Here is a 22,817-nt window from a genome sequence, read left to right on the forward strand (position 1 = left end):
CATTGATGGTGAAATGATTTGTTGAATCGTGACTTGGCAAGAGAGAGGCTTCAAGGCTTAAAAGGGGATTCAAGAAGAACATGCACTGTTTGTGGCGAGGTAAACATAGTGTGTAGGAAAATATTAAGAGGACCAACTAATCCAAACAAGTCAGATGGCATGCATAAACATCACATTTTCCTAATAAATATATAAACAAAAACTTTCATCATTTAAGTCAAATGTAAACTTGAAAGTTTTGACAATTTTTTGTTGTTGAAATGTTTATGTTACCTTTAATGCCTTTTATTTGCTGCAAACAATAACTAATATGTAGCATGAGTATAAGGAGCTGCTTATCAAAATTAAATTTTGGTTAAAAGAGGTCTCCAATGATTTAGCGCTTATAACACCGTCTGACTCACGATGGACGATTAAAAAAAAAAGGATTAAAGTCGATACAGCAGAACCAGAGATATTACACAGCCATCCATACATTCATCTTCCTTGTCCAAATCTGGTGCACACATACCCACAATGCAAATAGACTACCAACAGTTCGGTCAGAAAATTGGGTGTGTTATGCCCTACGGCAGGGATCTTCAACAGGGGGTCCGTGACCCCTAGGGGGTCCTCAGAGTCAATGCAGGGGAGCCTCCAAATTATTGTTGTTTTTTAAGTTTTTTTCAAAAATTACAAAGTCCTAAAATTAATCCAACATATTATCAAATATGAATCCCCACTGAAGATAGGGTGGTGATGGCGCAGTGGATATGACACATGCCTTTGGTGTGGGAGATCTGGGTTCAATTCCCACTGTGATGCATCAACCAATGTGTCCCTGAGCAAGACACTTAACCCAGAGGTGTGCGACCTCTGACATATATAACAATTGTGAGTCGCTTTGGATAAAAGCGTCAGCTAAATGACATGTAATGTATGTAATGTAATTATAGGTTTACCTCTCCTATGGGTAAGGATGTCACTGAGGCCATCCCCAGATACAGTATAAGGATTGACAGTGCTACATGTATGTTTAACATTAAAACATGATATATAAAATCATGTTAAAAATGAACAGGCTATTTTAATATCTTAGTATTCTATGCAAAAGTATATGTATAAAGGTTTTAGGTGGCCCCACAGGTTATTGTAGGCCCAGTTTAATATGCAACTTCATTTTCTACAATATATGTAATAGGGAGTCCCTGCTCCGTCTTTCTTTCAGTTAAGGGGTCCTTGGCTTGAAAAACGTTGAAGACCCCTGCCCTATGGTTATGCTGGTGTCGTGCTAAGCTAGTTAAGGTAGCATCATCACAGGGTTGGTTGGCACAATGTTGAAATACTATAATTACAAAAAATTAAGCAACCAATAGAAAACGTTTGGTTGAACATTTAATCCAAAGAAGAACCAGAAAACATTAACATTTAATAGAATATCTGCCCCTTTTTAAAACCAAACAACATTTAAGCAATGTATCAGTAGGAATGTCTAATTACTTTTGCCACTGACCATTCAAGATAATAATAATAATTAATAATTAATTAACCTCTTAAAATACCCAGCCTAAATATACAGTAACAGTTACAAGTTAATGAACAAGAAAACTATCGTTGGCACAACCAACCCCACTCACATTTGACCCAACGTTGTGATGGCATTAGCCAGCTGCCATCACTCTTCCCAGACTTTCAAATATTATATCAAAATGTAGCTGATTCCAATGTCTATTAACTAGAACACGTTTTCCTTTTAAATGTTAATGTTACCCTCACCAAAAAAGTTAGTGACTTTCAGATGTTTTCAACATGAGTAACATTAGATAAGTGCAAGTCAAGAAAGCAAACATTTTGATGTTACATTTTTGTTTGTGGTCTAAAGGACCAGAAAATAGTTGTGTGCCAACCAACCCCAGTCTTCCCTACACACACACACACACACACACACACACACACACACACACACACAAAACGCTACGTTGATAAACACCAGAAAGGTGTGTTGTTGTACTCACCTGTCTGAACTTCTTGTGCACCACAAAGTCTCCTCCTTAGTTTGCTCTAGGTTCAACTTCTCTGCTCGTTTATTCTCAGTGATACTATAACCCGTCCACTGAGCCTCTCTGGTCCCACTACGCTCCTCAAAGTGTTCAAACATTTTAAGATGAAGGAGGCTCTGCAGGGATTAACAGGCACACACACAGCAGAAAGTCCTCACACACCCTCACTGCTGGAGGATCCACCATGAGCATTTTAGCATTTAGCATGTTAGCTGCACCCAGCATGCACCTGTTCATCAACATCATGGGTGTGTTTAATTTGGGTCTCTTAGCTGCTTGCTGGGTGAAGCATTAAATTAGTGATTAAGTAAGGTAGATTCTTTTTACCTACTGTATGCCAAGGAATAGGCCTAATGCTAACCTTAACCCATGAAGGAATTATTTACCATACTGCATCTTCTCCCCCAGGTCAGCTGCTTTTGGCCCTAGCGACTTAGGACAGTAGGAGTGTATCTTTTTTAACTGAAAATACCAGTAGATATGAGGCTGAACATCAGCAGAAATGTGGGTGTGTCCTGTTGTTATAACAAAGCCTGTGTTACACAATGCAGCAGGCTCCTCACCAATATGGAAACTGGCCTGTTGGACAACTTTCTCTTTTTTCTATACACTGCACTTTTTTTTTTTACAAAGCATTGTGTGACTTTTGTGTGTGTGTGTTTTTTGTAGCTGACTAGGCAAAGCTTTCCAATCCCCATTCAGCATGACACAATAGCGTTTACTCGCTTTAAATTTTCCCAAAAATACATTTAACAAAAGTTTGACGACAAGCATGACACAATATTTGGTGTCCAGCTAGCAACCAAAATACAGATCTTCAGAAAAGCAGTGATTGATTAATGAAAAATCAGAAAGGATTCATCTCACATTTGTATTCATCTTATTATTTTATTTATGTTTGGTTCATTAACATTTTGATTTAGGGGATTTTTCAGTAGTAAGTAACAACAACAACATCTTTGAAATCAAGATTTTCCTTTTTATTGAAAACTTGGCCAGGATTCTGTACAGCAGAGAGGGTGTGCAATGCACAGGGGCAAGAAGTCGGGGGGCAGGGGGCTCTAGGGACTCAGTTTCCCATGGTGCATCATACCCTGAGCCGAGAATCAAGTGTGTAAAACAGCAAGAGGTGTCGTGTTCCCTCTTTGGTGTCTCAGAGGACTGTGGAGGGGAATGAAGTGAGGGATTAAAAAAGGGAGAAAAGGGGGGAAAGCAAAGCTCAGCCCATAGGGGAGAAAGAGAAAAGAAGAGACAGGGAGGAATGGAGGGTGGTCCAGCTGGACCTTCCACTGAGGTGTCCAATCAGGGACAGATCTAGATCCTCACTCTTCCCCTCACTGCGTTAGATCAAAGACCGTTTAAGGTACTGAGGTAAGGCCTCAGACATCTCTCCCCCTTTCCCTCTTCCTCCGCCCCTCTCCCTCACTTCCACTCTTTCTCTTTCTCTCCTTCCCTGAGCCTCACTTGCTGGCCATGGTGTAGCAGCCCTGTTGGTGCCACTGCATGTCGCGGATACGCCTCACGGACTGGAACTGAGGATGGCGGGCGCCATACTCGTTGAAGTGCCTGAAGTCGCCCTTCTCCAGCAGGTACTGGCTGCCACGGTATCCAGGGAACTGGTATCCCACCCAGCTGGAGGAAAAAAAGAGGAAACATGTCAGTATAGGATTGATTTTAAGTGGATCTCACTTCAGCCCTGTCTTCGAGCTCTATCAGTGACACTTGCAGCCACTGTGTACTCACGTTCCACAGCTGACAATGATGCTGCCCACTCTGTCGGTGAAGCCGTAGGAGAACAGGCTGGGAACGTCATCATCCATGATCTCCATCTTGCGGCCCTTGAACTCTCCCACCTCGTACAGGCAGATCTTGTGCTTCTCAGGGTCCTGGAAGAGTGAAAAACAGGGAGATACACTAGTTCAGGGAGAAGTTGAAAGCAAAAGAGAAAAGGGAGACTTGAGAGTATCAAACCAAGCGTGTTTTTGTTTTGTTTTCTCTTTCTTTTTACCATTCTGACGGGCCTGAAGGACAGCAGGTAGTCGTTCTTCTGGCAGTTGCTCCAGGAGTCCCAGCGAGGATACTCTCCCTTCTCCAGGATGTACATCTCACCGCAGAAGTTCATCTGCTCGTAGCCCACAAAGCTGTAACGGAGACAATATTATGAAGTATCTATGCAAAGACAAGTGTTTTAAATATATATATGTATAAATATATGTATTTTTAAACTTACGGTCCACACTCAACACGCAGGGAACGCACACGGTCCATGCCCATCTCACACACATTCATGCACTCGTTGCTGATCTCGATCATGCGACCCTGGAAGTTCTCCTGGTCGAACACGTACATCTAGAGGGGGCAGATGCACACAGATGAGTCAGTACAACAACAGCAAGGGTCTGCGATATGATAAACTGAATTTACAGTATCTCAGTGTGAGAGCCACCCACCTTGTAGGCCATCATTCCCATCTCAGACTTCTTGCTCTGAGCAGCCTTTCCGTCGGTCTGGGAAGAAGTCTTGGACTTATCTCCACTGGACATGATTGCTGGGTGGAAAGAGAGGGAAAAAACACTGAGAGAGGATACATTTATGCGACAAATTTAACCTGTTTTCACTGGTGTATGAGTATTGAGATCTTAAAAGGTATACAGAATAATCTGTATATTTTGGTCTAATCTATGCCTCCTCCTCTGGATTTGTATCTCCACAGGTTCACAGTATGTGCGTGTACCTTACCTGTCTGTGTGTGCGATGCCTACGACGAGCCTCACTCAAAGTGTGTGCGGCTCGAAGTGCGCCCGTCCCTTTTATACTCTGGCGCCCATGGGAGAGGGATTATGGAGAGAGAAACAAACCTGCTGAGGTCAGAGACGCGAGACAAAAGAAACCCCACATCATCAGAGAGGGACGGACAGAGGGGATGGGCGGACGCAGAGGAGGAGAACAGACTGAGGACCAGTTACTAACAGAACTAATGAAATACAAGCTGATGTTCCTGGCATCAACTTTTAGAGGGCAAATAATGTACCCTAAATCATAGTAATTTAGTTTCATGTTTCATATTCTTCATTCTCCTGTCAACACACCAATCCACTTCAAATTATCAAAATTACTTCAGTGGGGATTCAAATTATAAACCAGTATACTTGGACAGGCTTGATTGCATTCGTGGCTACATTAGTGTGTGGCTTTGAAACTGCATGCACATAAACGGACGTTAGTTAAATGTAATTTAATAGAAATGTTCCAGGCTACATGATAATGTCAGTGAGTAAAATGCATGTGTGATACATACATCTGAATGAAATTCTTCACTTGAAGGTCTGAGGTTCCCAAACCTTTCATCTGGAAGACAGACGCCCACATTTGGACATAAAACCACAGACCCACGTTTGATAGGATAGGATTTCTTCAACCAAACATAATCTGAGGTGATTTATTTTGGTATGTTTGATTTAATTTGTGGGATGTGAATGCAGGGAAACTTTCACCAGAACCTGTTGCATTCACTGCACAAACGTGCGATGGGAGTGATGGACTCCACTTTGGAAACCATTAGTCTAGCTAAACCACACATCTGTGTGTGTACACAGGTGTGTGTGTGTATATACCTGCATCCTTGAAGGACCGCACGCAAGATCGTTTGGTGACATGCCATTGTCACTAAAATGAAACTTATCGCTCTCTGGCCTTTCTATACATAAATACAGAGCCACCCGGTTATCTCCTTCTGTCCCCCCGCGGTGCCTCTCTGCTCCGCCGTTAATCCCCATATTCTCCTCCCCGACCCCGGCCCTTTGTGCCTGGGCACGCGCTGGACTGCTGACCGGGATCCGAACATACCGGAGCGCTTTTGTTTCGGAGCCCCAGCAGCACTATGGGATCTGCTGAGCTGGCCCCGCTGGAGCAGGACAACAGCATCCAGCAGCCACGCAGCCAATCAGGGAACGCGCCTCGCTGCTGGCGCTACCGCTGTTCCAAATGGGCGGTGTGCATGGGCCGAATCAGAACCGTGGACGCGCACCAGCAGGCGCGCTCCCCGACCGTCGGTATAAAACTGAAGCGCCAGGTTCTCTCAAAGCTCTACGCGAGGCAGGCCGTAGGCGCGTACCACTATCGAACTCTTCCAATAAAGTGCCAATCTAGGTAAGGATGCATCTCTGCTCTCAACACAGCTCAGGATCAGACAGACAGGTGCACTCCAGCTGCTTCACACAGACACCGAAAACCAAAAGCACTTTCTGAAACACCTGTACAACACATTTAACTGTTATCAGAATTGTATTTCATATTTCTGATATTTTTTTTAAAGTCTAAAAAATGAGTACATTTACTGTTTTTGGCCTCCAGATTTTTGAGTTCAGATGAGTTATAGCTGCCTATATCAGCCAAATGATTTCTGTGGTGTTCCTGTGTTTTTCAAGTGGAAATTGAACACCAACATGTTTTACACTAAGAAAAATATGCCAAACAGTGTTTCTAATAGACATTTCTTCTATGACACTGTTTCCCCCATATCTTCTTGCTTATTACTCTACCTTAAATCACTGTAATTTTCTCTGTTCTCATTCGAACCTCAGGAGTAAAGATGTACAGAACTACAAGGTCCCCAATGATGCAACCGCTGGTCAACTCAGGAATGGGCATGGCTCCTTTCTTCAAGGTAAACACTCTTGAGCGCAGCTTCTGCTCGTTACTGAGAGGTAAAGGAGGATGAACCGAACAACCTTATTGCCAACTAATACTTACCATCCCCTGCTCCTCGCCTTCAGGTGACTGTGTTCGAGCAGGAGCATTTCCAGGGCAAGTGCCTGGAGTTCACCTCTGAGTGCTGCAACATTCAGGATTGCGGACTGGACAACATCCGCTCCATCAGGGTGGAGAGCGGAGCGTAAGTCTCTCAAACTTTCACTCTGGTAAAAACAGGACAAAAATGAGACTCAGTATTCCGATTGTACAAAACGTTAATGAAATCCACTGATCGGATGAATCAAGGAAAACGATTAGCCCCTTTTGTTTCCCCTAATACATCCATCCCAAACAAGAGGAGTCATGTGGGAAGCTTTAAGCAATGAGACATTTGAGTTGCTACCTATGCAAAGGGAGCTGCGTGGTTTTGTACTGTAGCTCTTAAGCCTGGTACAAAAAGAGATGTGTTAATTCTCCAAAATCCATTTTGGTAACGTCATTTTTTTGGTCTTCAAAATATCAAAGACGCACACTGTTAGGTTACAGAAACAAACGTCTTCAGATGGACATACAGCAAAGGATGTTAACAGCTCTCTCTCTCTCTCTGAAAAGCTGGGTGGGTTTTGAGCACCATGACTTCCAGGGGCAGCAGTTCATCCTGGAGAGAGGAGAGTACCCCCACTGGGACGCTTACAGCGGTTCCCTCTCCTACCATGTGGAGCGCCTCATGTCTCTGCGCCCCATCTACTGCGCCGTGAGTACATCCTGTCTCTCAAGTCTTCAGGTGACAATCAACAGTTAACCTCAGGAGTCCAGAATCCAACCGTTTCTTTTATCTCCCGCAGTCCCACCAGAGCAGCCGCATGATCATCTTTGAGAGGGAGAACTTCATGGGCCGCAATGTGGAGATCTGTGACGACTACCCCTCTCTGCAGGCCATGGGCTGGATGATGCCTGAAGTTGGCTCCATGCACGTGCAGTGCGGCGCGTAAGTTACAGTGAATCGGATTGTGTGAACAGCGCTGATAAGATGCCCTTAATCAGGACACACTTTTCCAAATGCTCCTCCACTTTCCAGGTGGTTTACACTGAAGCATCCATTTCAAATCCATCTTAGTTTCTGTTCTATGTCCAACTATCACTTGACAAACAAACATGTACATTGTTTGTCACTAACGGTCCCTCTTTAGCTTGTATTACACGCAACAGACATTCCAACTGAAAGCTCCAAGTGTGTACTAAATTCCCACATTTGTCACAGCAGCTCTTAAAATAGTCCCACTAACCCTCGTTTCCTTCTCCCACAGCTTTGTGTGCTACCAGCACCCTGGCTACAGGGGCCAGCAGTACATCATGGAGTGTGAGAGACACAGTGGAGACTACCAGCACTGGAGGAACTGGGGCTCCCACTGCCAGACCCCCCAGATCCAGTCCATCAGGCGCATCCAGCACTGAGAGAACAACAGGCTGAGACTGAGACAGCAGCTCCCCCTCGACCCCACTCCCTTCACCCTAAACCCCCTTCCTCTTTCTTTCCTTCTCTCTTCAATCCTTTCCTTCCTCTTGACTTGAGCCGCAACAGCCGCCCCAACACCACTACTGATTTACAGCCGCAGCCAGAGTGTGATAAAAGACAATATCGCACTTTTAAAGCACAGGGAAACACACGCTCCACACAAACACATTGCTGACATAACGGACACTCACACAGTGTCTTTTTATTTGGTTTGGAGGTCCCTACACACTCACACACACCTGCGCTGTACTCCTCACCTGAGCTGGGCGACGACTAGAGCAATTCTTCAGTGCGCTGGATCCAAACAGAGGGGAGATGAAGCTACAGCATGGCGTCCCGGCCAGGTCTCCTCAGTGCAGCTCAGATGTGTTTTGTTGTTGTGTAGGAGGTTGATAACTAATAAACTAATTTTCACTTCATCTAATCTTGTTTTATTAGTCTATATAAAATATGCAGGGTTTAAAAGGTGCCTGTAAACGTAGTTTTTCTCTTCACAGAGAACAGGGGTTGTGGTTGCAATGAGTTTTCATTGTGAAAGTTTTCACAGTGGGGGAAAAAGTGACAGTCACTACTCAATATGTTGCAGGAGTAGTTTCAGAAGTTTATATTGATGTCTTGCTACTGAAACTAAGTCCAACAAGATTTACAGCCGCCTTTCAACTCAGGGGTTAAGTGGTACTTGCAGCCACATGATTATCGGCATTTAAAGGGTTACCTGCCAATCTAAGGTGCTAATTTAGGCAGACAGCATGATGTAAAGGAAGGGGAGAACTAATGGGAAGAGGACAGAATAGGAGGAACATCTTCAGTTATTCCTCTCAAAGACATACAGTTTGTTACTGACACGGTCTAGTATGGTGGCTGAGAGAGCTGAACCCAACAACATACAAACGGACAAAACACAACAACATGAAGAAAATAGCTTCACCACTCTGACAAAACAAAAAGGTTGCAAATAAATAAAATTGAGAAGCATGTTGAGACATTTGCCATTTTGACAATATGCAACATAAAGAAATGTGCTACACACAGACAACACAAACATGTCCAATCCAACGCAGCAGAAATGTCCAGGGGGACGCTCAAACTGAAACCAAATATGAGCTAACAATGCGCATTTTAGTTGTAACACTCTGACTGTGTGATTCCAGGATTATTGGACATTTTGACTTAAATACATGTTGTGTTGGTATTTTAAATTCTTTATACATTTTAAAATGAAATCTACACCCTGAAGATCAGCCTCATTTCCAGAGATGTGCATTTGGAGTCACAGAATAGAGCGGCTGCAGGGACTAGAGACAACGTTTTTATTCTAGAAATCAGAGTCCGAGACTCAAAAATGCCACAGGGAACATTATCAAACATAACCTGAGAGTAAAACTAGGAAGACACAAGTTTTCCTGGAACATTTAAAACAAACTGTGGCAAAACAGAGGCTGACATTATCAATCATATTTACAACTAATACAGTCATAGTCATATTCACAACTAATAAAACACTCTTAATTCCTTTGACGGTACATAAACCTGATTTTCTTTGCAGCGAACCTCTTTCTAAACTGCTTGGTTAGTCTTGTTTTCAACACTTGACAGTTAAAACAAACTTTGCTGAACATGTCTGCTTAACAATCACAAATTATTGAACATAGCAGTAACAACTCTGTAACTCTACGTAGTCAGTGGCTAAATATCTTTAAAGTGCAAAAAGAATGAACGATTCCAGTCACCTTTAGCAGTTTGACAATGGTTAAATCTGTATACTCAACTCAAGAGCTGAAACTGAATAGCTGCATATAAACTGTTACTGATTAAAGTGTGTTTATGCATCATGATGCACGTTCAAGATTTAAAAAAACAAACTTTCTCTTCGTTCAATCCAAACAAATAGCTAACATGTTGCTCACAACTCTTCTTTTCCTAAACATTGGTAGAATAGGAAAACAAAAATCCTTCACGTGATTGTCAGTGTGTATGATGAAACCACGTTTTGTCTTGATCTCTATCTCTCTCCCCGCCGTGCAACTCACTAAATGAAAGAAATTCAGGAATGTCTTCTGGGAAATGTTGGAAATAACACAAACTAAGGAAGACGGGTAGAAAAGAAAACTGCACGTCACAGAAGCTAACGTAAGAGCACCTCGGTCTGATATTTTCTGTTAACAAGCTCACCTTTACTCACAGTGGACAACACCGCCGATGAAGCGTAGTCTGTCTTTTCACCGACAACATCAACATCCTCATCTCCTTCCTCTTCTGAAGACTCTGTCCAGCTGATAATCACCGGATCAGGGGCGGGACTGGCACCGCCAATCACATCAATGTCCTCGTCGTCGTCCTCTTCCCAGCTGCCCGTCGACCCCAGACTCAGCTCTTTGGCTGAATGTGAGGAGGGTGAAACAGAAGGCTTCACTTTGACAAAAGGCGACAGAGTCGGTCCATCCACGTCGATGATCTCGTCATCGCTGCTCTGTATCTCTTCACCCATCAAACTTCCCCCAGTTTCCCTGAGTTGGATTTCTCTCCGCGCTGGTTCTTCCTCCCGTTGTTCTCTTTGTATGCGATGCCCTACACTGGAAACGTCCTGTGGCTCTCTGGTTGCTGGTTCAGAGACAAAGTCTGGAGATTCAGAGCTTGGTGTGCATGTTTCAGAGGTCAGCTGGGCCATTCGCTCAAAGCAAACCCTCTTGGCCACAGTGGCCACGTCACTGGTCTCCTTCTCGGACTCTGCTCCCCTCTTCTCTCCCCTGCTTGTAGGTGCCTCTGCCTCTTCCTGTGGCTGGACACTCAATTCTTCTTCATGTCTCTCTTGGTTTCTCTCTAGTTGTTCATCGACGCAACAGGGCTCCACAGGCTGTGGCTGAATAGGTGGTGCTGAACTCCCACCACTAGAAAAACTGAGAATTTGTCCATTTTTCTTTGGCCTGCCTCGCCTTGGTCTTGGTAGGCCTGCTGAGGGTGGCTCCTCAAGAAAGGGTAGGCTGTCCTTTAAAACACATAAACTTCATAATTAATAATTATACTTATACAAAAACAAGACCAATAGTTTACAGCAATGCTAACAGCTCCGCAAGGCTGTACTTATGCACAGTGGTGCTTTAAAGCTAAACGCTAACGTCATTATACTAACATGCTGATTTTTCAGCAGGTATAACGCTTAACATGTTGCCCATCTTAGTCTATCGAGTTAGCATGCTAACGTTTGTTAATTAGCACAAAACATAAAATGCAGTTGCTGGGAATGTCTTTAATTTTACAGGTATTTGGTCATAAACCAGAGTATTGGACGAAGTTTTGACTGATGATTGCGCTACACCAAAAGATAAAGGATCTCGACAGCTAAGCAGGCTTCTTGGCCTGGGAGCCGTCTCATCCTCAGATGTCTGTACAAAGTTTGTGCCAATCTATTTAGAGAAATATCTCATATTTCTCAGGATAAGTGAACACTTTGGCTTGCTGGATGAGGAAAAGTAAGGGTTAGTGTCAATGTCTGTACAAAATTTCTCATGGCAATCCATCCAATAGTTGTTGACATATTTCAGTCACTGCCATCTTGAGAACCTCGCTGCCAGTGTGGCTCAAAACATGGTGCCGCTTTCTTTAAAGAAAAGATGTTTGGAATACACATTTGCCTAAGGTCTTAGAAGGAAAGGTCAATGCTCACCATGATATGTGCTTCTCTAAACCTACTCCTGATTGGGTACATCTTTGTGCTCCATGAGAACGGCTGAACCATTTCACGTGGGTATTTCCGGGATGATGCACCGGTCTTTGTTTTTGCCAGTTTCTGAAAAATATATACGGACAGACAAACCATTTGATACATTTTCTTTCTCATTCTATGGCTGTCACAATCCAATTACCCTCTTCGATTAATATCAGTTATCCGACTTTGACTCGAATGACCGTGACAGCCGACATCACCAGAAGCATTATCTGAGAGTAGTTAGAAAAGTTTTTCACCTGGACTTCCGGACAGCTGGGTTGGTGCAGTTTAACTTGGGCTGGCAGCGGGACACTCCTCTCCAGTTTCACCACAGGCATCTGCTTTAGCTGCTTGTCTCCTCGGTCATGAATGCTTTTGGTCTTTGCGTCACTTGATGACACTGGTTTCCTCGCCCTTTTCCGTCGTTTGGCTGGCGCTCTGACTTTCCTCGGTGATGCTGTATGTTTCGGGGGAGCGGCACCGCAAGCAGAAGCCTTGCATGGCTGTGAACATCTCCGCAGTGTTTCAGTTTCATCACTCTGTTGCAGTTCAGTTATTTGAGAGTGTCTGGGTGGATGCAGCGTGTGTGTATTCTGTAGATGAGGGGTGTGAGGGGTCTTGGTTTTTCTGTATTTGCGATGGACCGTGTGAGGCTGGCTAGCCTCTGTGCAGTTTTGACCACACATCTCCACCTCGTCCCTGGCAGTACAGCTGTCAACGTGCTGCTCAAAGGACTGGAGGAAGTGGTCCAGCATCTTGTTCAGCTCTCCCTCTCCCTGCTGCTGCAAAACGGGCATCTCACTGACTGCAGAGCTGGAGCTGCCAGCTCCTCTTGCTACAGAAACAACATGTGTGGACCCGTGAAAACCTGTATTTGCCTCCAGGAGGCCAGTGGTACAGCCTTGTTGTTTGTTTTGGGCCAAAGTATTGCCACAGGAGCCATAGGCATAACGGCTGCTTCTGGTTGGAAGAGGAGGCTGAGAATGCGGAGCACCGTCGTCATTGTTTGGTAAAATGTCGAGGCCCATCATCACTTCCTCCAGCAGACGATCAAAGTGTTCGGGATGATCCTCATGAGTTGGAGGAGGGAGGGAGGTGCTGTGGAGGAGGCATGAAGAGGCTGCAGACTGCAGGCCAGGTGATGGAGAAGGCTGTAGGGCGGGGCTGAATGCAGATAAGATTTGAGCGCTGGAGCATGTGAAGCGAGGGGAAGAAAAGGAAACCGATGTTGTTGGTTTGGCCCTCGCCCTCCGACCTCTGCCAACAGGAAGACCATCCTGTAACCGGGGAGAAAAGTATGTTAATTACAATACAAAGTGCAGATGTACAAGGAAATAAAAATGTGTCAATAGTGAAAACTTCTGACTGAATCTGAGTCAATTCACAAATCACTGAGTAGAGTTGTGATCCTCTTTAAACTAAATGATTGGTCAGAACACTGCTGGTACATCTTAATTAACCAATCAGAGCTGGACCCAATATATTTTCTAACCAACAGGTCGGTTGCAGAAGCCACTTTGTAGATATTATATCATATTACAGCATATTAAAACCACTGCGTTATGTCTCACCTGGTTAAACTGCTGCGTTGTACTCCTCCCCCCACGCTGCGTGTTACCTCCTCCCTCACCGTACGGCGGCACATCTCCACTCTGGCTGAACTCCCACACTTTGCTGCGTCCTCTTTTCCCCTTGGCTGGCTTCAGAAGCTCTCTGGTCTTCAGGTACAACTTCCTGCCTGCAGCTCCTCCACCCTGACCCGTCATGGATGCCCTCAGCCCCCACCTCTGCAGGAACAATTTCTGCAGCCTGCTCACCCCCACCTCTTGCACATCCACTGTCTGAGTTAACCCTCCTCTTCCCCTCCCTCCTGTTCTTGCTCGTGGTCTCCTGGCTCTTCTCTCGCCCGTCCCGGCTCTCCTGGCACCTCCCACCCCTGCTCCCCGCCTACTCCTTGCTCGCCCCCTGCGGGAGCCCTCCTCCTTGTCCGGTTTCAGGAAGTAGCTGATGTATCCTGGGATGTTGCCTTGAAACTGCTCTAACTGCTCATCCTCCCAGTCTTCCGCTGCTGCAACATTTCTGGAAGCTCCCTTAGGGGCAGCCCACCAGCTCTGAGAGGCAGCACCACACGAGGTCGCTTGGCTGGTAAAAGGAAGGAGGGGTGGGGGGACAAAGGCATGCGGCGGCGCCACAACAGGAACTGATGTGTGTTCAGCTGCTGTGGATTCTTGCATAGAGTCTACGAAAGCAGATAGGGGTTGGTGTGTTTGGTTTTCATCTGGTGGGTAGACGAGGGATATGGGAATGTAGGGAATTTCAGGGGGAACAAGATGGGAGCCCGTCATTCCAAAACTCTGGAGAGCAGCCATATCAATGGTCTCAAAGGAGGCTGCTGGGTGAGAAGGGGGACCCGTGTTTACCTGCTGCTCCTCTGTCTGAGTCCATGTTTCTTTTTCACCATCTGACAGTGTCTCTTTCCACAGGAAGGTGCTCCCATCCCTCACGTCTCTCCTCCACCTGCTCCGTCTCCCTTCATTCTCTTCAGGCATCAGTGGCTCCGTCTGCACACCTACCTCCGTATGGCAGCCTTCTCCTTCCTCTTTTCTGCTCTTACGATCTCTTTTTGTGACCTCCACAAGCCCATGGATGCCCAGCTTGGCTGCAGCAGAAATAGCCTCTTGCTTTTCGTTCTCCCCCTCTCCTGCCATCTCCCCACAGTACAGCAGTCTGACCATGTGGAGCAGGGTGCAGGCGCCGAGAGCCCGAAACTCCAAGAGTCGACTCTGTCCTGCAGGGGGCGGGGGCGCGGAGGACAGAGCGGAGGAGATGTGGGGGCTGACAGCTGAGAGAACGCAACTGTGTGCTGGTACGGATATGCCTGGAGGAGAGGAAAGATGTCAGTAATGATAATAGCCCCCACAACTACATGAAACTAGAATAAAGGATAAAGGATGTTTGTTTAATGTGTGTGTAATTTAGTTGTTGTTATTAGAGTATTGATACCTTCTGTCTTGAGCAGAGTGTCACAGAACTGGCTGCACTGTTGCTGTTTCTGCAGCTCAGCGATGAGGAGGGCTTCAAACCCCGGTTTTTGGTAGCACCACATCTCCCCATTCACTTCAGAGGAGGAGCAGAGAGGAGGAGAGCGAGGGAGAATTAATAAAGATAATGACAGGTTGTATTTGGTGCAAATATATCTTTTTACACAACTGTGACTGCAAACATTAAAACACAGGTGTTTTGCACATGCAGCCCATAAAAGTACATGGTCAAAAATATTTTATTAACATTGGCATGAGCAACACAGTTTTTGCTTAGTGCTCTATCAGGCTCATGAAAGGGTACAACAAACCAAGGGCTTCAATAAGACATTTAATACGATTTCATACACTAATTTATTCTGGTACCCACGTGTGAGAAAAAGGCTCGACTTCGAACTGATAGCAATCAATACAAACATCATCAGTCCATATGTATACAATATTTATTTATTTTAGAATTCACTTAGCAGATTTCTGACTCTTGCTCTATATTGTATTGATCAGATTTATTATGTCTCAATCAATTCTTTGATAAGACAGGCTAATATGAGTAGGATCTTGTCTGTGTTTTGCAAATTTTCTTCTTTCGGTTAATGCTGAGTTTGTAGTGTTGGATGTATTAAACTTATATCATACATTGAAGTTGTGTACTTGTATTATTTGTATACAGATTACTTGAGTAAGTACTGTAGCTATATTTTGATAGGCATTGTTTTCTGGCTTTAATACGTATTTTGAAAGAGAACTGTGTAATTAGTAGTATTACATTTTGCCCATTTAATCCAACACTGAGTACTTCTTTACGGATATTAACAGCCTTAAATGTCGGTTTATTTCTGAACCCCATTGTTTGAGGAGCATTTTGTTCATTACAAATGATATTAAAACTTTATTTTCTTCGATGATAGTAACGTTAGATGTATAGCTAGTTCTCTGTAACGGATTAAATCAAGAACTGGTGCTTTAACGTTTAAATTCTAATCTGCACACCTGCAGGTTAGCATCACTGCTGACCGCTAGCAGCCAGCTAGCTGTGCACAACTCAACCAGATTGTAAACTAGTCATAACAGACCACCTGCTAGTTAACATGGCATGCACTTTACAATATGGATTCTAAATACACTTCTGAGGACAACCTGAGCAGTTTAAAGTAAAGTTACTTTCTCCAGGCTGGTTGAAACGGTGTGAACGCGGGCAGCTGACGGGCACCTTCACTCACCGTCTCGATGCTCCTTATAAATCCGTCAAATAAATAACATTAGTTTAAAAAAAAACTATATATATCACATATATCAATGTGAGATTGACAGACAGTATATCGTTTTGTTTTTCAGTAGTTTTTTCTGTCCGTTTTGGGGAGGTCATCCATCGTGGTCAGCGTGGTCATCAAACAGCAACGGTGTCGCTACGCCACCAGGGGCCGGGAGTGTCACCACACAGCCGACACACACAGGTACAGCAACGGACAGTCAAAGAGTACATACACAACATTAAACACAAGATAGTTCACTTCTGCTACTTCCCTTTTCGCTTAAAAAAGATTAGCCTCTAGATTTGTGGCGTTTAACAGTCTATGGTTCAGACCATAGGTGGAGAGTAGCTAAGTACATTTACTCAAGTACTGTACTTACAATTTTGAGGTACTTGTACTATACTTGAGTATTTCCATTTTATGCTACTTTATACTTCTACTGCACTGCAATTCAGAGGCAAATATTGTGCTTTTTACTCCACTACATTTATTTAAAAAATTTAGTTACTATGTTGCTTTGCATATTTAGATTATTTATAAAAAATTTGAATGAACTAATACATTTTGATATATTGTAAAATTAGCAGCAACATTAAAGTGATGTTCACATAAATTGGGCAATTGGGAGTAGGCTACTTTTGTTTTTAGTACTTTAATATATTTTGATACTAGTACTTGTGTAATGTAATTTTACCCAATTAATATTTTGAATGCATGACTTTTACTGCTGTAACAAGCAGAAGATTTATACACTGTAGTACTGCTACTTTTACTTAAGTAAAATATCTGAATACTTCTTCCACCACTACCTAGGTAAAACTACCATCATGAATGTGGTTTGATTTTTGTTAGCGAGGTGTCGATTCAACTTTCTGCTGTTGAATTGTATTGCATTGAACTTTGAGATGTTTCTTTAAAATATTACAAAATGCACCTCTTAAAGGTGCTCTAAGTGATGCATGTGACGCGTTTTTTAGGCTACAACATTTTTCGTCACATACAGCAAACATCTCCTCACTATCTGCTAGCTGCCTGTCCCCTGAACACACTGTAAAAAACGTGGTCTCTGAAGACAGCCCAGGCTCCACAAATGGCAACAAAAACAAACTGCACCAACCTGCCCCACGAACCATAACAAACAATGTTCCAGCCAATAACAGACAAGAAGGAGCTGGTTGAGCCATCACTGCAGCAGCGTTAGCATATAGGCTACTTACACAATGCATATTCATGACTCAACAAACTCCTTCTTGTCGGTTATTGGCTGGAACACTGTTTGTTATGGTTCGTTGTGCAGTTGTTTTTGTTGCCGTTTGTGGAGCCTGGGCTGTCTACAGAGACCGCGTTTTTTACAGTGTGTTCAGGGGACAGTTAGCTAGCGGATAGTGAGGAGATGTTTGCTGTATGTGACAAAAAATGTTGTAGCCTAAAAAAACTAAAAAAGCGCCACATCACTTTGAGCACCTTTAATATAGCAGAACCACAAACTAGAGCCTCTTTGCTGCTACAGCCTTACTTGGTCTTATGTGACTTATGGTGGCTATTAGCTAATGTTAGCAAAGTTTTAGTATGTATTTCTGTGTAGCTGGGACTACTTAGCTGGTTTGATGACTTCTCTATGTGTGCTACTGTTACACTACACTTTAATGTCACCATTAACCCACAGTGGTTATTTGTGGCCACAGTAGCTGCTGTTCAGCAAAAGTTGCTTTGATAAACTAGCTTTAATCAAAATGGGGGTTAGCATTCACTTAAATAGTTACTAAGAAAAATAAATGTTGCAATTTTTTCTGTAGAAGACAGCAATACATTTCGGAAAAATGTTAAAGTTTTAACAACTGGAAATCTGAAGGATGTTTTTAGTTTCTTTTGTGGCGTGTGGTGAAACCCTATACATGGCACATTACTGTGGCTGAAGACACGCCATACTGTGACACAAGAAAACATAAACCTGTGTTAGTTGTTACCATCCAACTCTGCCACAGTAAGATCTTCTTTGGGGTAAACAATTTTAATGACCGACCTTGGATATCCTGTCCCTGTGTAACATGATTAAACAAATTAACAAGGCGTTATTTTTATCCACCTGTTGTCTTGTTCACAGTCTGAATGTCTACTGCCTGCATCTCTGTTTGATCATTGGTGTAAACATATGATGATACATTGTTACAGGCATCTTAACGAGTTTTACGATATGTTACGTGCCTGTCGACTTGTTAGACATCACAAATGATTTCTTGTACATCAGACGAATTCTGTCTTTAGCTTATAGTAGTTTATAGGGGACACAATCCTCCACAGTCCTAGCTCTGTGCAAAACAACCTCTGAAGTTCAGCTGAAACTAATATGAGTCTTCAGCAGTCTGAATTACTCAAATCAAGTTGGTAACTTATAAAGTTACTGTCTTTTCAGTATCTGTTTCCTTCTCAAGCCATGGTGGAGAGATAGATTTTGAACTACCGTATAAAGACAGTAACTTTGGAAGATTCCCACTCCATTTGTCCAACACAGACTGCTGAAGCGTCATATTAGCTTCAGGAAAATAGTGTTTGCTCAAGCGTTAAAGGTGTCCTGCCACACGTCTTTCATTACTTTGTGGTAATGTCTGAAGTTCTACCATGGACTCTGTAACATTTTTTGTGGAAAAAATGCCTTGGTTTCAAGCCATTCTAGCGTGGTATAGAAAGCCTGCAGGAAGACTCAGCTCGAGTTGTGCCAGTTCTCATTAATATTCAACAAGCTAAGCTGCTTGACTCTGACTGGCTAACAGCTAGCCGATGAGAGCCTGGCTATCAGCATCCTTTACCCAGCGCAACTGGGCGAGCTCATGAATAGTAATGAGCTCAGGCAACACCACGTCACGCTGACCAGCTTTTGTAATTGGCCTGATTTCTCAACTTATTTATTTTCAGTGGCTAGAGCTGACAGAGGAGGTAGCAGTTCATTTTCACATTCACAACATAACACAAACACATACGGACCTAACATATTTCAAGAAATACAAGTAAAAACGTTTTTTTGTGGCAGGGCACCTTTAACATCTACTATCACAGACCGAAATACAGGCCAAACGTATAATGATGTAATTGGTGCTTTACTGTACATATCAGGCAGACACTTTCTAAATAAAACATTTAAAAAGTTACTACAGAGACAAACTATGTTAATAATGTGCAGCACTGTGGAATTGAAAAGGTTGTTATATAATCATGGCCCAATCACAAAGAGAGGACTGGAGCAAACCATTTGTTTTCCTTGATTTGAGAAGCACAGCTGCACATTGGTGGAAGATGTTTTCACCCAGTCTTACATGCCATTTTCCAACCCGTAACATAAGTAGTCCTGGGGTAAAAAGGACAAGTAGGTTAAAGCTGTGGTAGGCACTTTATTTTTTGTGTTGCAAAAAAAAAGCAAAAGTTGCATAATAATAATCTTTCAGCATATTGTACTTCAAGTGGTCTGAGAGAAAACTAGACTTCTGCACCTTGGCTCCGTTTTCAGGCTACAAAAAAGAACTCGGGAGACTTTGGTCGATCACAGGTCATTTCAGAGAGAGAAAGCGTTCCAACTGGCTGTTCTGGGCATGCATTGCCTGTGCGACAAATTGGGGAGAGGGAGAGCTGCAGGAAGAGGTTTCACTCTACTTCAAATTCTGCCGTTTTTGTTTTGCATTCTACCCATTGCAGCTTTAGCATATACAACATTCCACATACAGCCAATAATAAATTACTCATAAACATAATCAACGTATCAGTCTGTGTGCTTTAATTAGCACTAAGAGCTGGTGAAATCCCTAGTGAGCTCATATCCACGGAGAAAAGAAACATTTCCTCCAGTTTCTGTAATCAAACACTTCACGTTGTCTCGTTGTCTCTGTGCAGTTCAAAGAGGACTTGCTCGAAGGATGAGGAGGGGACCGGACTGAAAAATTTGGTAGGTGTCGGAGAGTCCTGTTGGCCCGGAGTGGGCCGGGGCCAGCGCTCGTTGAACTTGACAAAGAAGTACGGATCCTTGAAGGGCCCCCCGAAGATGATGGCCTGCATCAGGTAGACGAGGGCCACGACCATGAAGCTGATGAGGAAGAAAGGTATGAAGGGCCTGAGGTGGTCCCAGGCTACCCAGACCCCGTAGCTCAGGCAGCTCTGCTTCCCGGTGTGGGAGGTGTGACGGGAGGAATCCGGGAGCTGTGTGCGATTGGGGGTCTCGTCATCTGAGTTTGAAGAGGACGGACAAGGGACACCGATGGAACCCATGAGTTACAATTTAAGAATGAGCAGCTCTTAAACTGATCAGTAAGTACTCACTTTCCTCCACAAATCAGCTTCAGGGATCATGTGGAAGGAAGCATTAGGCCTCACATTATCTCCCTGTGGTGTGGTTTCCCAGAGACCAGGTGCTGTCCCGAAAGTGGACTCTGGCTCGCTGTGACGAATCCGGTGCTAAATTCCTTCCAACAATCATTCCTCTCTGAACAAGTGTTATATTCCTTTGGTCTTATCCTCCCGGCAGTTTTTCCCGCATCTTGTGTGCTGGAGTTAAATGTTGCTGCTTCTATTTGAGCTTGAGAGAGAAATTGAGAGGAAATGAAGAACAGCGGGGGAGCCCTAAATAGATATGACACCAAATGACAGGACACAGGGAGGGAGGGAGAATCTGCTGCGCTAGGTGGTCTCAAATTTAAGGAAGGGTGTGTGCATGTGTGTTACAAACATTTCACACATTCAGTGACTAACACAGACATAAGCACGCACTTGTCACTCATATGAGTGTAGCAGCTAGAGGACAAAACCATTAATGTTTCTCTGCAGGTTTTTACAGCTCTAATGATATAACGGTGCGGCAGGTGCAGCTATAGGATTTTTATTAACCTACAGATACTTTACACTTCACATCTTAGCAGGGCTGTAGCCAAGGCTTTAGATGCAGTATACTGGGGTCATGAGTCCAAGACCCCCCCAATGTACCCCCACCTCTCGGCTGTTTTATTATTTGGATCTTTCATATTTATATATATTTATCAGTCAAAAGTTTGGGGTCACTTAGAAATTTCCATTCCACTCCATTATAGACAGAATACCAGTTGAGATCAGTTGCATTGTTTTTTTTAATCAGGGCAGCAGTTTTCAGATTACATTATGTTCTTACATAATTGCAAAAGGGTTCTCGACTGTTGTAGAAAGAAGTGGCTGATCTTTAATGCAATATCTACATTGCCCATTATCGGCAACCATTCATCCATTGTTACAAAGGCACATTCTGTTTACTAATCTGATATCATTTTAAAAAGGCTAACTGCAAAACATTTGAGAACCCTTTTGGAATTATGTAAGCACATAATGTAATTTGAAAACTGCTGCCCTGGTTAAAAAAAAACAATGCAACTGTGCTCAGCTGGTATTCTGTCTATAATGGAGTGGAATGGAAATTTCTAAGTGACCCCAAACTTTTGACCGGTAGTGTATATCCGTAGATGAAGGTCTAAATGCTGTTTCAAACCTTTACCTACACTCCAAGGAATAACAAGGAGAAACTTGATAAGGAAACATTATACTTTATAAGGCTGAGTAGCAAACCTAAAAAAGTCCCACCCATGAGAGAGAGAGACATCATGGCTTTCAAACGAGCAAAGTGGCAGTTGGTCAAGGCCCCCCACCCACGATTTATTGACATTTCAGACTAAATCAATTACTCAGGAAAATCAACAGAATAATTGATAACATTTAGTCTTCCAGATCAGCCTATAAAATACCTTCCACGTACAAGTTTATAATTGCAGAATATAAACTCCCCCATGTTGCTAAAACACCCAGGATATAGCCATGACCCTCAGGATCCAAATGATTAGCTACGGCCCTGCATGTTACACACTAATCTATATCACACTAAAGTAGTTCTGCGTGTGAAAATGTTTTGTTCTTTATCAACATTTACATTTAATAATTTAACACTCAGTGAAATTGTGTGACTTCATATGCAACACAGGCCGACACATACTCATTATTAAAGACCAATACCAAACTTTCACACTCTGACATCATGCACTTACAGCCCTCGTGATCCAGCAGCTGCTTCTCCATCTGCGTGGGATGAATTTCACATGTGTTGCAAACTGGAAACGCCGAGACACTTTCACGTCCATGTACAACCCTCGTGTGTTCCTTCGACATGTCACGCACGCACACACACGGCAGCTATCCTTCTCAGCATGTGTAACCGGAGACCACAGCAAAGCTGAGAAAGTCAACACTTAACTGTGCTGAGGTGTACGCCGTGTTTGCAAATTAATAGTCACGCAGAAAATGAACCTGACCACAGTTTAAAAGTTTGGAAATTAATGAGTTTGTAACGAGTTTAAAAAAAAAAAAAAAATAGGTTGCGACACAAATTACTTAACAGATAACGAGCCTTTGCAATTAGAGACTCCAAAATGGAGGACATTGATGTTAGAGAGTGAATATCTGAAATAGTGTCAAGTTTGTGCGTTTGCCATTTGCCTTAACAAGAAGGAGAGGATGAAATTACCCAGCCAGCCGGACAGGCTGCCTCACTTTAATTAGACGCGTTTATCT

General features: G+C 43.5%; 4 protein-coding genes across 5 annotated transcripts; 1 reads left to right on the plus strand and 3 right to left on the minus strand.

Moving 5' to 3' along the window:
• Positions 1-2,997: 2,997 nt before the first annotated feature.
• Positions 2,998-4,888, minus strand: crybb1l1 (crystallin, beta B1, like 1). The gene is made up of 6 exons (XM_039813190.1): positions 4,779-4,888; positions 4,490-4,587; positions 4,270-4,388; positions 4,048-4,180; positions 3,783-3,925; positions 2,998-3,671 (listed from the first exon to the last, which is right to left on the minus strand). The coding sequence occupies exons 2-6, from the start codon at positions 4,580-4,582 to the stop codon at positions 3,500-3,502; spliced, it is 660 nt and encodes a 219-aa protein (XP_039669124.1). The 5' UTR covers positions 4,583-4,587; positions 4,779-4,888; the 3' UTR covers positions 2,998-3,499.
• A 79-nt stretch (positions 4,889-4,967) lies between these two features.
• LOC120566634 lies at positions 4,968-13,769 on the minus strand. Of its 2 annotated transcripts, none has more exons than XM_039813188.1 (5): positions 13,525-13,769; positions 12,211-13,230; positions 11,912-12,034; positions 10,420-11,233; positions 4,968-5,387 (listed from the first exon to the last, which is right to left on the minus strand). In XM_039813188.1, exons 1-5 carry the CDS (start codon positions 13,717-13,719, stop codon positions 5,275-5,277), a joined length of 2,265 nt encoding a protein of 754 aa, XP_039669122.1. In that variant the 5' UTR covers positions 13,720-13,769; the 3' UTR covers positions 4,968-5,274. The 2 variants fall into 2 exon arrangements, with proteins under 2 accessions (XP_039669122.1, XP_039669123.1); XM_039813189.1 differs by lacking the exon at positions 4,968-5,387 and adding an exon at positions 6,853-6,955.
• On the plus strand, positions 6,107-8,666 carry LOC120566636 (beta-crystallin A1-like). Its single transcript, XM_039813191.1, has 6 exons — positions 6,107-6,188; positions 6,623-6,705; positions 6,815-6,933; positions 7,344-7,485; positions 7,577-7,719; positions 8,039-8,666. Exons 2-6 carry the CDS (start codon positions 6,631-6,633, stop codon positions 8,184-8,186), a joined length of 627 nt encoding a protein of 208 aa, XP_039669125.1. The 5' UTR covers positions 6,107-6,188; positions 6,623-6,630; the 3' UTR covers positions 8,187-8,666.
• LOC120566536 lies at positions 13,728-22,780 on the minus strand. Its single transcript, XM_039813061.1, has 4 exons — positions 22,295-22,780; positions 14,957-15,070; positions 13,881-14,831; positions 13,728-13,762 (listed from the first exon to the last, which is right to left on the minus strand). Exons 1-4 carry the CDS (start codon positions 22,413-22,415, stop codon positions 13,728-13,730), a joined length of 1,221 nt encoding a protein of 406 aa, XP_039668995.1. The 5' UTR covers positions 22,416-22,780.
• Between the last annotated feature and the right edge of the window lie 37 nt (positions 22,781-22,817).

This window comes from Perca fluviatilis, chromosome 10, assembly GCF_010015445.1.
Source record: "Perca fluviatilis chromosome 10, GENO_Pfluv_1.0, whole genome shotgun sequence".
Lineage (NCBI taxonomy): Eukaryota > Metazoa > Chordata > Actinopteri > Perciformes > Percidae > Perca > Perca fluviatilis.

Excerpts from the sequence above, each read along its gene's own strand:
- LOC120566536 (XM_039813061.1), bottom strand. The coding sequence starts at position 22,415 with ATGTCGAAGGAACACACGAGGGTTGTACATGGACGTGAAAGTGTCTCG. Across the intron at positions 15,071-22,294 it reads GCTGCTGGATCACGAGGGCT|TGAATGGGGAGATGTGGTGC; the intron begins GTAAGTGCATGA and ends CCTCCTCTGAAG. Across the intron at positions 13,763-13,880 it reads GCGGGGAGCAGGGGTGGGAG|GCTGCAGAAATTGTTCCTGC; the intron begins GTGCCAGGAGAG and ends GGGGGTGAGCAG.
- LOC120566634 (XM_039813188.1), bottom strand. The coding sequence starts at position 13,719 with ATGACGGGTCAGGGTGGAGGAGCTGCAGGCAGGAAGTTGTACCTGAAG. Across the intron at positions 12,035-12,210 it reads CCAGCTGTCCGGAAGTCCAG|AAACTGGCAAAAACAAAGAC; the intron begins GTGAAAAACTTT and ends TATATTTTTCAG. Across the intron at positions 5,388-10,419 it reads GTTGTCCACTGTGAGTAAAG|ATGAAAGGTTTGGGAACCTC; the intron begins GTGAGCTTGTTA and ends TCTGTCTTCCAG.
- LOC120566636 (XM_039813191.1), top strand. The coding sequence starts at position 6,631 with ATGTACAGAACTACAAGGTCCCCAATGATGCAACCGCTGGTCAACTCA. Across the intron at positions 6,706-6,814 it reads GCATGGCTCCTTTCTTCAAG|GTGACTGTGTTCGAGCAGGA; the intron begins GTAAACACTCTT and ends CCTCGCCTTCAG. Across the intron at positions 7,720-8,038 it reads ATGCACGTGCAGTGCGGCGC|CTTTGTGTGCTACCAGCACC; the intron begins GTAAGTTACAGT and ends CTTCTCCCACAG.
- crybb1l1 (XM_039813190.1), bottom strand. The coding sequence starts at position 4,582 with ATGTCCAGTGGAGATAAGTCCAAGACTTCTTCCCAGACCGACGGAAAG. Across the intron at positions 4,389-4,489 it reads TGGGAATGATGGCCTACAAG|ATGTACGTGTTCGACCAGGA; the intron begins GTGGGTGGCTCT and ends TGCCCCCTCTAG. Across the intron at positions 3,926-4,047 it reads CCTTCAGGCCCGTCAGAATG|GACCCTGAGAAGCACAAGAT; the intron begins GTAAAAAGAAAG and ends TCACTCTTCCAG.